General features: G+C 37.4%; 1 protein-coding gene across 4 annotated transcripts in view; it reads left to right on the top strand.

The window, feature by feature from the left end:
• Positions 1 to 12,341, top strand: part of INTS2 (integrator complex subunit 2) — a 45,860-nt gene that overhangs the window by 11,220 nt on the left and 22,299 nt on the right. For all 4 annotated transcript variants that reach the window (XM_037163700.2, XM_037163701.2, XM_053656936.1 and 1 more), the window contains exons 8-15: positions 376 to 602; positions 2,255 to 2,380; positions 5,239 to 5,310; positions 5,399 to 5,513; positions 7,802 to 7,870; positions 9,274 to 9,408; positions 10,549 to 10,725; positions 11,664 to 11,772. In XM_037163700.2, the coding sequence (XP_037019595.2) occupies positions 376 to 602; positions 2,255 to 2,380; positions 5,239 to 5,310; positions 5,399 to 5,513; positions 7,802 to 7,870; positions 9,274 to 9,408; positions 10,549 to 10,725; positions 11,664 to 11,772 (1,030 nt within the window). The remainder of the gene's footprint in view (positions 1 to 375; positions 603 to 2,254; positions 2,381 to 5,238; positions 5,311 to 5,398; positions 5,514 to 7,801; positions 7,871 to 9,273; positions 9,409 to 10,548; positions 10,726 to 11,663; positions 11,773 to 12,341) is intronic.

Raw genomic sequence — 12,341 nt, 5'->3', positions numbered from 1 at the left:
GTACTTAATAGCAGAGCTATTGTTTAAATCCAAGATCTGTGTCTCCAAATATGATCACTGCTCTACTATACCATGTGACTTCGTCAGTCATTACATATTGGAAAGTGCCATTCAAATGATATTTTACAACTCAAATTGTTTATAATTAATTTAGTATTTTCTGTGCAACCAATCCAAATTAGGGTGAGTGGAATATTCTTAAAATGAACCAGTGAATTTCGAGTTTTCTCTATTTGGTTAAAATGAGATTCTGCAGTTACGATAGCCTCCCTAAAGGGGTTAATTTGAAGTGTCTAGCTGGGGAGCTTTGTTTGAGCGTCATTTTGACTTACTAAGTGCTCCATGCATTCTTTTTGTGGCACGTATTTCTTACAGAGAAAAAGAGAGACCAGTAGCTCTGTCCTTTGGCAGATGAGAAGGCAGCTTCTTCTGGAGCTGATGGGCATTCTTCCCACAGTAAGAAGCGCCCGTGCCGTGGAGGAAGCTGATATGGAGACGGAGCCCAGCGTGTCCGTTTGTTCGGGGCTGAAAGAAGAGCATGTTGTGAAAGCCAGTGCACTCTTGCGTCTGTACTGTGCTTTGATGGGGATCGCTGGACTCAAGTATTCACTGATTTGATATTTTCACCCTGTCATTTTACCTTCTTGTTTCTCATCCCAAGAAAGTGAGCCAAAGGTCTTTTATTCTGAGGATTTGGGTTTTCTGTCAGGCTTAGTGGCCTGGCCTGGATCAAGAACAAAGACCTAAGGCAAAACATCTTTAGCTGGGATGTATCTGTCTGTTTGGTCTGATTGTAAATATAATTATGTAAATATGGGACAGGCCTAAGTGGTTTAAGAAATGTGTGACTTCACCACAGCTTGACATGAGTCTAATGAATGGTCTGTGAGTGATGCTTTATCTAGTCTATGCAGCTAGTTGAAGTAAATCTCTTCTCTGTCTCCTACTACAACTGAGATCATAAATTGTTCAACTTTGATATGATGGGATTACTAAGCACAAGGTTTATTTAGTCAGTGCACTATTTCCTTTTTAATAATGTCCTCAGCTGTTTTATACAGTCTGTCTATACTTTGCATGTCTTTGGTACTTGCAAATTTCAGTTACCACTGGTTAGTTATCACCATTCCCTCAACATCTAATAGCACCGTGCATTAACCACGTCATTGAGCAAATTGACAGTTTGCCGAGAGCTCTTTAAGCCAGTATCACTGTGTAAATAACATGCACGTCATGATCAGTGGCCAGTTGCATTGTTTTTTTTTTAAGTCAGCAGTTGGCCACTACACAGCTATTACTCAGTTTATGATTAGATAGCAAGGTAGGTAGTTTTATTGTCTCCTTATCAGCAATCAATCCCTGTAGGCTGAGAAGTCCCTACTGAAAGAGGGATTTAGCCAATAAAGATGAAAGGGAAGCAAAGAAACGAAAAGTGGTGCTGGTGGAACCGAACGTAACAGAAGAGGCAGCTGACTTGTGAGAAGTTGGACTCAGCCGCCACTTGAGAGACCCTAGATATGTAGCTGGATGAACTTAGCGAAGGACAGCTTGTCAGAGTAAATGGGGCATGTCACTGTGACAGAGAGGATGGTGAAGTCTCAGAGGAAGTGATGCTGGCCAAAACCTTCACACGAAAGGAACCCCCAGCTGTTTCATGACTAAAGTACCAAAGACAAAATGTGGGAAGCTGATCCAAACATAGAAGAGGGTGTGACAATTCATTGAGGCTTGGAAAAGACATTCACTCTGTATTGACAAGGGCTGTTCAAACTATTGAGTTGTTGTTGTTTTTTTATAAAGAAATCACTGTAACTCCCAGTGAGTCTAATATTTTCAACGACAAAGTGCTATATAAATATTAGTTGTACAATTTTTAATGTCCTCAACATTATAACTATCAAAGAGTTTTTAACGTTTTGACAAAAAAATTTAAAGGTTGTGGTAGTACTGTTGAACTATTCCGCATTGATCACTAAGATCGTGGTGCAGAGTTTGAGCTTGCGTGGTGATCTTTATGCTTCTACATTGTCGTGCAAAGTGAATACCACTTGTGGTTGTGTCTGAGGAAGAACACTGGTCATAAACTGCACAGTTGCACTTCGCAACTCAAGATGTTATAGATTTCATAAATAGTGAGATGTTATTACAAAGCTCAGAATTTGTATCTGAATGGTTAACCTGTTGGTAAATTCCTATTTCTTTTCCCTTCCTTAAGTAACAAAGAGTAAAGCGTAGTAATGTGCCCCTTGTTTAGGCCCACTGAGGAGGAAGCGGAGCAGCTGCTGCAGTTGATGACCAGCCGTCCTCCTGCCACACCGGCGGGGGTCCGCTTCGTCTCACTGTCCTTTTGCATGCTGCTGGCCTTTTCTACCCTTGTCAGGTGGGTACTTTGTAAGTTGGTTTATTTTAGTCAAGGTCTGCTTTTGTTCGTTTTTTAATTTTTACAAATTGCATTTACAGTTGACACTCAATATTGTATTAGTTGCAGGGGTATAGCATAGTGGTTAGACAGCTCGATAGCTCACATTCCCCCCAATGCGTCTCGCACCCACCTGACACCACGTGTAGTTATTACAGTGTTACTGACTGTGTTCCCTGCACTGTCTTTACACTGCCATAGCTGTTTTGTAACTGTCAGTCTGTTCTTCTCAATCCCTTCACCTTTTCCACCCATCTGGCAACCATCAGTTTGTTCTCTGCATCCATGAGTCTGCTTCTGTCTTGCTTGATCATTTATTTTGTGTATTAGATCCCACCTACAAGTGAAATCACATGGTAATTTGTCTTTCTCTGACCTATTTTACTTACCACAATACCTTCTAGATTCATCCATGTTGTTGCAAGTGCTTAAGACTTCATTCTTTTTTAGGGCCAAGTAGTATTCCATTGTATATATGTACCTTTTCTTTATCCATTTGTTTTTTGACTGGAGCATTTAATACATTTACATTTAACATAATTATTGATGGGTATGCAGTTATTTTTATTTTATTAGTTGTTTTTGATTGTTTTTGTAGTTCTCTGTTTCTTTCTTATTCTCTTGCTCTCTTTCATATGTTGTTGACTCTGTACTGTTGTGTTTGGATTTCTTTCTCTTTATTTATTACCTGTCTGGCCGAATGGTTGATTGTTGGACTTCCATACAGTTCAATTTTCTGTGTTTTGGCTGTGTTTTTGTTACTAAAACTTTGTTGTCTTTAAACTTGGTTGTGCAAGGAGGCACAGTGTTTCCACTTACACCTCCATCTTGGCCAGAAGTCCCCTTATTTTTCTTTTATGGTCTTTATTTTTCAGGTTAGGAACTTTTTACCCCAGGGCTTTGATAGTTCTTGATTGTTTGTTCATGTTGAAGAGTGGGAAGCTTAAAAGCAGATGAGAACTTTGAAGCGCATAGGTGGGTCTTTGGGAAACCTTCAGGTCTATCAGTCTTAGCGAAGGCTTTCCTCTTGCTTGGAGAGTGCAGGCCTGACAAAAAGTCCTATAAATAAAGTTAAAAAGTCAGGGCTAACCTGCAGTATCATGACCCACTTAATTATCCTACTTTCTGAGAAATCCCTGGTTGGCCCTCATTCTGAGGTTCCCCCTTTTACCATCTCCAGAGAATAAATCTCCAGTCTTCTCTTCCAGGGGTGGGGATTCATCTAGTCGTGTAGAATGAAGGAGGTGATTTGGAGGTCTAATTCCTCATGTGGACTTTCAGCATTTTCAATGTAGTCTCTTTCTTAGCTCTTACAGAACTGCCTGGAGCCATTTCTGAATCATTTGGGGATTCTGTGGTATAAAGTAAATTGGTTTTTCCTCCTGGCAACTTAATATTTTGCTTTCTCTGGGCTGCGAAGTCAGTTACCACACATCCATACATACTCTAGCTTTTGGTTTTTTGTGTTGTTGTCCCTCAGCATCATCTTATGCATTTAATGGTTTCTTAAGAATATCCCTTTAATGTTGTTTGAGTGGAGTTTCAGGAGTGTATGAAATTAGGTGCATGAAGTGAAGTCCTTTCTTTTCTTTTCTTTTTTTAAGCTGGTCCCCATGGCTGACATCTTGCATGGCATGAAATTCAGTCTTGCAATGCATTTTTTAAAGATTTTATTTATTTCTAGAGAGAAGGTAAGGGAGGGAGAAAGAGAGGGAGAGAAACATCAGTGTGTGGTTGCCTCTTGTGCGCCCCCTACTGGGGACCTGGCCTGCAACAAGTGACTCTTATAGTTTGCAGGTCAGTGCTCAGTTCACTGAGCCACACCAGCCAGGGTCCTGTCTTTTTACTTGAAGTAATTTCTAAACATATCTAATTCTCATTATTTCTGTAAGGTGGGTATTTTTAATCTGTATTTTATAGAGAGGAGAGCTTCGGTTCAGGAAGATTACATTTGTTTTTCAGGGTCAGTCTACCAGTAATTAGCATAGATGGGATTACCGCTGAGGTCTGTCTTGCAGGCTCTAGTGGGTGTAATCTTTCTACTACGTAGCACTGTCTTTTATTAGTGAAATGGTTTAGCCACGATTGAGAATGGCCTTTCCAATGTTCTTAGCTTGGGGTAGCAGGCTTTTCAGTGGCTTTTTATTTTCCTCATTTATACTGCAATGAAGTGGGAGATGGATGAAAATTATTTTCACAGGTCAAAGTTAATTTGTACCTTTCAATCTCAATCTAGGAATTTCCTTTAAAAGTCATAACTGTTTTACATACCTGATGAGCAGTGGCTGCCTCTTTTTTCTCTTTTTGAATCACTTATTTTCTGTAATTTCAAATTCTCAAAATGTTTTTACAAGTTAAATTTCATTTTCCAGGCAAAAGATGGACTTACTTGTTATTGTCCTAGTACTCAGTTTGTGACGTTTTGATGATTAAGTTTTAACACTAGATTTTTTTTCTATATGCATTAAGTATCAGCCATTAACATGGTTCTTTGAACATTTTAATCTGAAAGAACCTTTGCTTTTTCAAGGAATGTGCATCGTTCACTCTCTCCAGCTTGCAAATGTAATAACTAAGACTTTTGAGAGATTTTTGAGTATTTATGGGACACTGTTAAAGAAAAGCGCAGGTCCTCATTCTTTAGAACTACTCCATGTCTCAATGGCACTGGCCAATTCAACACACTGTCAGTTTGAATTGATATTTCAAAATAGGGAGGGAGAAAATAATTTCTACCTACAATAATTTTGGAATACTTTCTTATTCATATGCTAGTATAGCTAAGTTAATCTGGTGACATTCTGGTGTGTTTTATACAGTACGCCTGAACAGGAACAGCTGATGGTAGTGTGGCTAAGTTGGATGATAAAAGAAGAAGCTTATTTTGAGAGGTAAGGTGACTTCATCGGTTTCAGTTAGCTGAGCAAGTGTTTCTTATCCTCTGCTTGGAAATTCCTGTTTTCTTTTCTCTTTCTACAGCACTTCAGGTGTCTCTGCTTCTTTTGGGGAGATGTTACTGCTGGTCGCCATGTACTTTCACAGCAGCCAGCTCAGTGCGATCATTGACTTGGTCTGTTCCACTTTGGGCATGAAGGTGAATTCTCTTTTATTTTCTTTCTCAAGAAACTGTCTCTAAGATGGGCATTTTCTTGTGGTGTAAAGTAAGTAGCTTTTTATTTGAAGTAATTTTAGCTTCATAGTTTGAAATCAGGAACTCGTAGAAAAATTAAATTGTGAAAACATTTATTTACCAGAGTAATAGATGTTCAATGTAGAAAGCTCAGAAAACACAGCAGAGAAAAATAGAATTCCATTGTTCAGAGGTATCAGATAGATATAAGTGTCTGTTTTTTCTTTAAATTGACATACATATTTTATAATTTTAGAGAACATAGCAATATATGATGAGCACTTTTCATATCAAATATTCTAATACCATATTATTAATACCATTTCCTCATGTAAAATATTCTAATACCGTATTATATTCCAATACCATATTATTGATTCCAATACCAAATATTCCTCTCGATGGTAGTCCATTATATGGAACAATCGTGACTTTCTTAATGGATCCTTTCTCATTTGCCATGACAATTTGCTAATTTTAGAAAAAAGGTTTAGCTTAAAAAACCTGATTTATGTAAATATGTACACATCTTCAGATGCTTTTTGTATTATGTCCTGAGGGTAAATTTCTAGGAGGCCGTTACTAAGTACAGAGCATGATGATGTGAAGTTCAATGAGCACAGCCACGGCCACTTCCAGAAGGGCAACAGCAGTGTCTCGGGTTCCATTAGTGCGGGAGAGCGACTGTTTTCCTCTCCTCTCACCATCGCCAGCATCACCAAAATTAGGTTAATGAAAAATGGTCTCACTTATTTTGCATTTCTTCGATTACTAGGAAAACTTGGTTTTTATTACTATTTTTTGTAGTTTATAGTAATTTTTTGTAATTAAAAAATTTATGTGTTTTGGCTGTTAATTTTTTTTAAAGATTTTATTTATTTTTAGAGAGAGGAGAGGGAGGGAGAAAAAGAGTGAGAGAAACATCAGTTAATTAGCTCTCTCACACCCCTAACTGGGGACCTGGCCTGGGGCCCAGGCAAGTGTCCCGACTGGGAATCGAACCAGTAACTTTTTGGTTCATAGGCTGATGCTCAACGCACTGAGTCATACCAGCCAGGGTGGTTTATTTGTTCTGTGAAAAACATATCAATGTCCAAATTTTTCTTTAGGTATTTATAAGATTTAATTTTTATTTCACCAATTCAAAAGGGCTTTTTATAGATGAGCGACCTGGCATTATACCTTGTATATCATATTTCATCAGTTTCAAGACCTATTCAGTATTAAATCATCCCACTCCAGTATTGAATACATATGATTGAATATATATGATTGAATCTCATTGAATATACTGAATTGGGATGATTCATTTCTAGTTGTTGTGTGATGTTAATGTGGTAGTGTTTTCCCCTTTTTTTCTTGAAAAGCTACTATTAAATCAGGGATATATTTATAATCTTTAGTATCTCCAAAAGTGGAAAAATACTTCATGTTGCAATCGATTTTTTCCCCAGTTGTTTTTGCCATGGGGAAATTATTATATTTTGTGTGTAGAGTATATTATTTCTTTTGTGGTTCTTACTTTGCTGTTATGCTTAGAAATGTTTTTCTTTCCTCAGGTTTATAGAAATGGTCACCTATATTTACTTCCAGTGTTCTATGGCTTCAAGTTTTACATTTAAATCTTTAATACGTTTAGAGTTTATTTTGGCAGTGGTGTCATGTGCAAATATGGAGCAGGTCCCATGACGTCATATTGTTCAATGTCATTTTGTTATACAGTGAAGAGAAGCCGTGGGAACCTAACTCTTGTTACTGTTAATTAGCCCCTGGTAAAATTGGTTTCATTTTACAGGGGTGGCAACAGTAGGCTTACAGTTGTGAGTACATGAAATACAAGTTCATTCGTGGATTATTATTTATTACTTTTGTATTATTTGTCTTCTTCTTTGTCAGCCTACTTTTGCCCACCTTTCACAGGTCGTTTCTCTTAACATTGCAGACCCTACCGACAATGATAAGTGAGGACTTACTGTACAGGTCCCCGAGAAAGGTCCCACCTCTCTGTTGAATAATCCACTTCTTCCCAGTGACTGGAAGTGTCAGCAGTAGTATTTACTAAGTACTTTTATATGGTGGGTTCATTTTCTGCAGAAAAAGCCACTTTAATGTTGGGTTTGAGAAGCCACTTCTGAAATAGAGTGTTTGAACACTAATGTTGTACATCACAGTCACTTTAGATAATAATATACGAGAGAAAATTGTGCTTCACATATTCTTATATGCTGTTGGAATTGTTTTGGTTGTTTTAGATCGTAATTAAGCCAAGCTCCTTGAGCAGGATGAAGACTATCTTCACACAGGAAATCTTTACTGAACAGGTACTTGTTTTAACTTTATTCTTAGGTACTTCTTTAACTTCCTTTTTTAACATTCTTTGGGGGGGCAACTTGTATATCTCAGTTTAAGAGAATAATAAGGTATTTTTCTATTCGTTTTTAGTTTCCAGTGATGATCTATTTAATCTTTGCAACATCTGTAAAGAAATAATCCCATTTAAAATGTACTTTTAAAGCTAGTTAATACATATCAAAGCGTGTTTTCAATTTACATATTTTGGAGACTTGAGTAGGTACCGAAGAGTATACTCTTAGGTCTTGTGAGGGTAGGGATTTCATACGGGGTAATCATTTGGATTTGTCAGAAGAAAAATGAAATAGAGACCTATTTAAACCTTTAGGCTGTAAGATTGATTTCTAACTAGATTATAACCTAGAGTCTGAATTCCTTATTCTTGTATTTACATGTTCTTATTTGGCCTCAGCACTTTTTCCCCCTGGTTATTTCCAAGGATATTTTATTTTTTCAGTGAAGGAAACTGTTGTAAAATTTAACATTAATTCTCAGATCCATTTTTAAAGTTAAATCTCAGAATACAAAAACATATGTCTTAAAAAATGAAATATTTGGACATACTCACGGATCCATGGTCATTACTTCCTTTAGGTAATGTCTCATCTCCATACCGAAGTCCCCTCCTCCCCTCAGTGCACCTACACCACCATGTCGGTCACGCGTCGGACTTAGGAGAATTTCGTGTTGTTTAATCTGAACTAACTGGGAGACAACTTTGGGGAGGGGCTTTGAAAGACAGGTCTGTGCATGACATGAGGAGAATAGCAATAACAGTTCCAGTTTATATTTATGTTTTACTTTGTAATTCACATTTTTTTTTAAGAAACTTTTCCACCCACAATCCTTTTGAGGCAGGTAAGTATTGTCCCATTTTGTAGATATGAAACTAGAGTCAGAAGATAGAACAGGAACAAGTATAAAGGACACATGGACGAAAACTAAGATGGGGGGCGGGAAGGAGGTGGGGAGCATTGGGGGGTGCGCTGGGATGGGAGTATAAGACAGAAAACTGTACTTGAACAATAATTAAATAAATTTAAAAAAAAGAAAAAAGAAGATAGAATGACTTACCAAAGTGATATCATTGAGCACAGATTATGATTCCGGTTTTATATCCATTTTCACCACCATCAACATATATCTGTGTTTAAAAACAAGCAAAAAAAATTAGAGAATTTTACAAATCCCTAAATGTGTGTTACCTCATCATTCAAAAGTAATTCAGTCATGTAATAATTGGTTTCTGTTGTTCATTCCCAGGGTCCACACTTACATTCAGTTTGGACAGTCTACCTGCTCACCCTCCCTCTCTGAGGATAATTTCATTTTCAGTTCTGTCATGTGTATTGATACTGTTTTTCCCTTTTAGGTTGTCACAGCTCATGCAGTTCGGGTCCCTGTCACCAGCAACCTGAGTGCCAACATTACTGGATTTTTGCCTATTCATTGTATTTATCAGCTTCTCAGGAGCCGTTCTTTTACCAAGCACAAAGTGTCAATAAAAGTATGACCTTACATACGTCTTTCAAGCTACAACCTAAGTTACTGTTTTTTTCCCAGTTCGAGTTCAATTTGTAGGCCTTTGTTGTAGGTTTTGTGTATGAAATGTGTCTTGTTACTAGTCATTTATATAATTATGGTAATTAGGAACTTAATTTTAGATTTTTTAAAATGACATAACTTAGTTATTTAACAAATGTATAGTGTTACTAATTCAGTTATATTCTAAATAATAGTATATGACTATTTCATTAAGCCTTAGTAAGAAATTGCCATTTTCTATAGTTAGGTTTTGTTTACCAAACTGGGAAAGTTGCTAGTCACCCACAGCAAGTGTTTGTGCCTCAGCCGCAAGGACATCTGACACCTCACTTGCATGCACTGTGATACAGTTTCAGTTTGTTACCATTGCTTTACCAAATGGTTAAAGGATCCTCCAAAGAAAAGGTTGACTCCCAGGAGGTAAAGCAATCTGTTTGAACCTTGTCTAGAGGCTCTTCTGTCTATAAAGAACAATGAGCAGTATGCTCATTGATATATTACTTTTAATTATCCTTGTTTTCATGATTTAGTGAAGCTGTTTTGTAGCTACATGATGTCTTCTACTTATATTTTTAGCAAGTGAAATAGAAAAGAATTACGAGTCTAAATGCACACCCATCACTTCTGCGTGTCCTCAGTCTGTGTAGTTAAGTGATAGTCTCCCTGAAGTGGTTCTCAAAGCCACTTTCTTAATCTGTCTGAGGGTGTGCCGTGAAGAACTGTTCCTCCTAAATTTCTCTGCTGTGGGGCCCTCTGCAACAACACATACGGTGCTCTAAGTACAGCGAAACCGAGGGGCTTAAAAACTTTTCCCGCTATGTAAAAACTGCTAGATTAAAAACACAAAGTTCAGATTCAAAACCCAAACTCACCATTTTAGATTTATCTTCCAATGGACAATATTCTCAATTAAGATATAAAAGTCATTAATATTTTAAAATCAAAGGCAATGTGAAATTGGAGAATATATTTCTAATTGCTAAAAGTTAATAGTGAGTTCCACTGATTGATAAATCATATAAAATTGTATGTGCTTCTAAAATTTCACTTGCTTTTTCTTATTGCTGTAATTGACTTAGTGCCCGTAACCTTCTTTTTTTAGGACTGGATATATAGACAGCTCTGTGAAACCTCTACTCCGCTCCATCCTCAGTTACTTCCGCTGATTGATGTGTACATCAATTCTGTCCTCACTCCTGCGTCCAAATCTAATCCAGAAGCCACAAACCAGCCAGTCACGGAACAGGAGATACTCAATATTTTCCAGGGAGTCACTGGGGTAAAATACTGATTTATTTTAACATTTTTCTTTTAGTTTATTTTTTTGACTTTCTCTGTATTCTTACTGATTATTAGAAGTTCTAAATTTAAAATGGGATTAAATTTCTTTAGATTCCTTGTAAAAATTTAAAGAATGATTTTAGTTCCAAGTAATTAGTTGAAGAGGCATTTTTTTTGAGGAATTCTCTTAAGAGCTTCACTTTGAAGTCTAAGCAGTACCCTGGAGACTGTGTTTATCAAAGGACTGTGTGGCATTCAGACACATTCAGTGTAGGTTTGTTTAGCTTCCTGTGAGTCTAAGATATACCTAGATTCATTTATGGAAGATTTGAGACTTTTTTTTTTCATCTTTTAAAAATGTTAAGATTTAGATTTTATTTATTTATTTTTAGAGAGAGGGGAAGGGAGGGAGAGAAACATCAATGTGTGAGAGAAACATCGATCAGTTGGCTCTCACGCACCCAACTGGGGACCTGGCCCGAAACCCAGGCATGTGCCCTGACTGGGAATTGAACAGGTGACCTTTTGCTTCTCAGGCTGGTCACCCAATCCAATGAGCCATACCAGCCGGGGACTCTCCGTTTTTTTAGAAGGAGAACTAGTCACATGTTTTACAAATATATTTTAATGTGTAATTTCAGATAATACTTGAGACTCCTGTAAGTGTGTTTCCAAGGCAGTCTGATGGGATTTCTGTTGAGCAGCAGATGAAGTTTTTTTTCCCCCCGTCTTAGAGACTGTTAACGCATGTTGCTTTTCATTTTCCCACACCATCTAAAATTTAATTTAAACTTCAAGTGGTCTCTTTGAATAATGAAAACAGCAACATTTCTCCCATTTTACCTGAGCTTGGGAATAGCCTATTTTGAATATTTTGCTATCAAAAAATCACCTATGAAACGTAACCTTATTTTAAAGCATTTCTGTTACTTCCAGAGTGACAACGTCCGCCTTAACCAGCGCTTTAGTATCACAGCGCAGCTTCTGGTGCTTTACTATGTTCTGTCTTACGAGGAAGCTCTGCTCGCAAACACGAAGACTTTAGGTACGTTGCGCGTGGGAGAGTGTGTCTAGCAATAGATAGTTCGTGTTATTCGTTTATGTTTTGTTACTTCCCCAGCTGTTACATGAAAAAGTCAGGTCAAATATTCTAGCAGCCTTCAGCGCCGTTCTATATAGTCCTTGCAGTGTGAGCGTTGTGTGTTCTGGTGTGTGAACACATCTACGTGGGGGCACTAACACCCCTCACACGGCTCATCCGCCTTACAGCAGGCTGATTGAGCAGAGAACTGAATTGCCGGTATTTTAACAACTTCAGTGACCTCATTAACTAAATATAAATTAAGAGGTTTCTTGATTTCATTTTTTGCCATATCTTTCTTCCATTAGTGTGAAGAATAACAATTGAATCAAAGCATTAGAAAAAACAACAGAAGACTTTCCTTTTGCCATTAAAATGATCGCTGAACAGGGTCTTCACACTCAGCTACTTCATATAATATCAGAAGGTCAGATTTAGAGTGGAACATTCAGTATAAAGTAGTGTGTTTTCCTGTATTTGAAAAAGAAAACTCACCTGTATTTTAGGCTTTCTAAATGTATGGTTCCATACAT

This window comes from Artibeus jamaicensis, unplaced genomic scaffold (genome assembly GCF_021234435.1).
Source record: "Artibeus jamaicensis isolate MK-2021 breed Jamaican fruit bat unplaced genomic scaffold, CSHL_Jam_final contig_1998, whole genome shotgun sequence".
NCBI lineage: Eukaryota > Metazoa > Chordata > Mammalia > Chiroptera > Phyllostomidae > Artibeus > Artibeus jamaicensis.
This window is presented reverse-complemented; position numbering and strand designations above follow the sequence as displayed.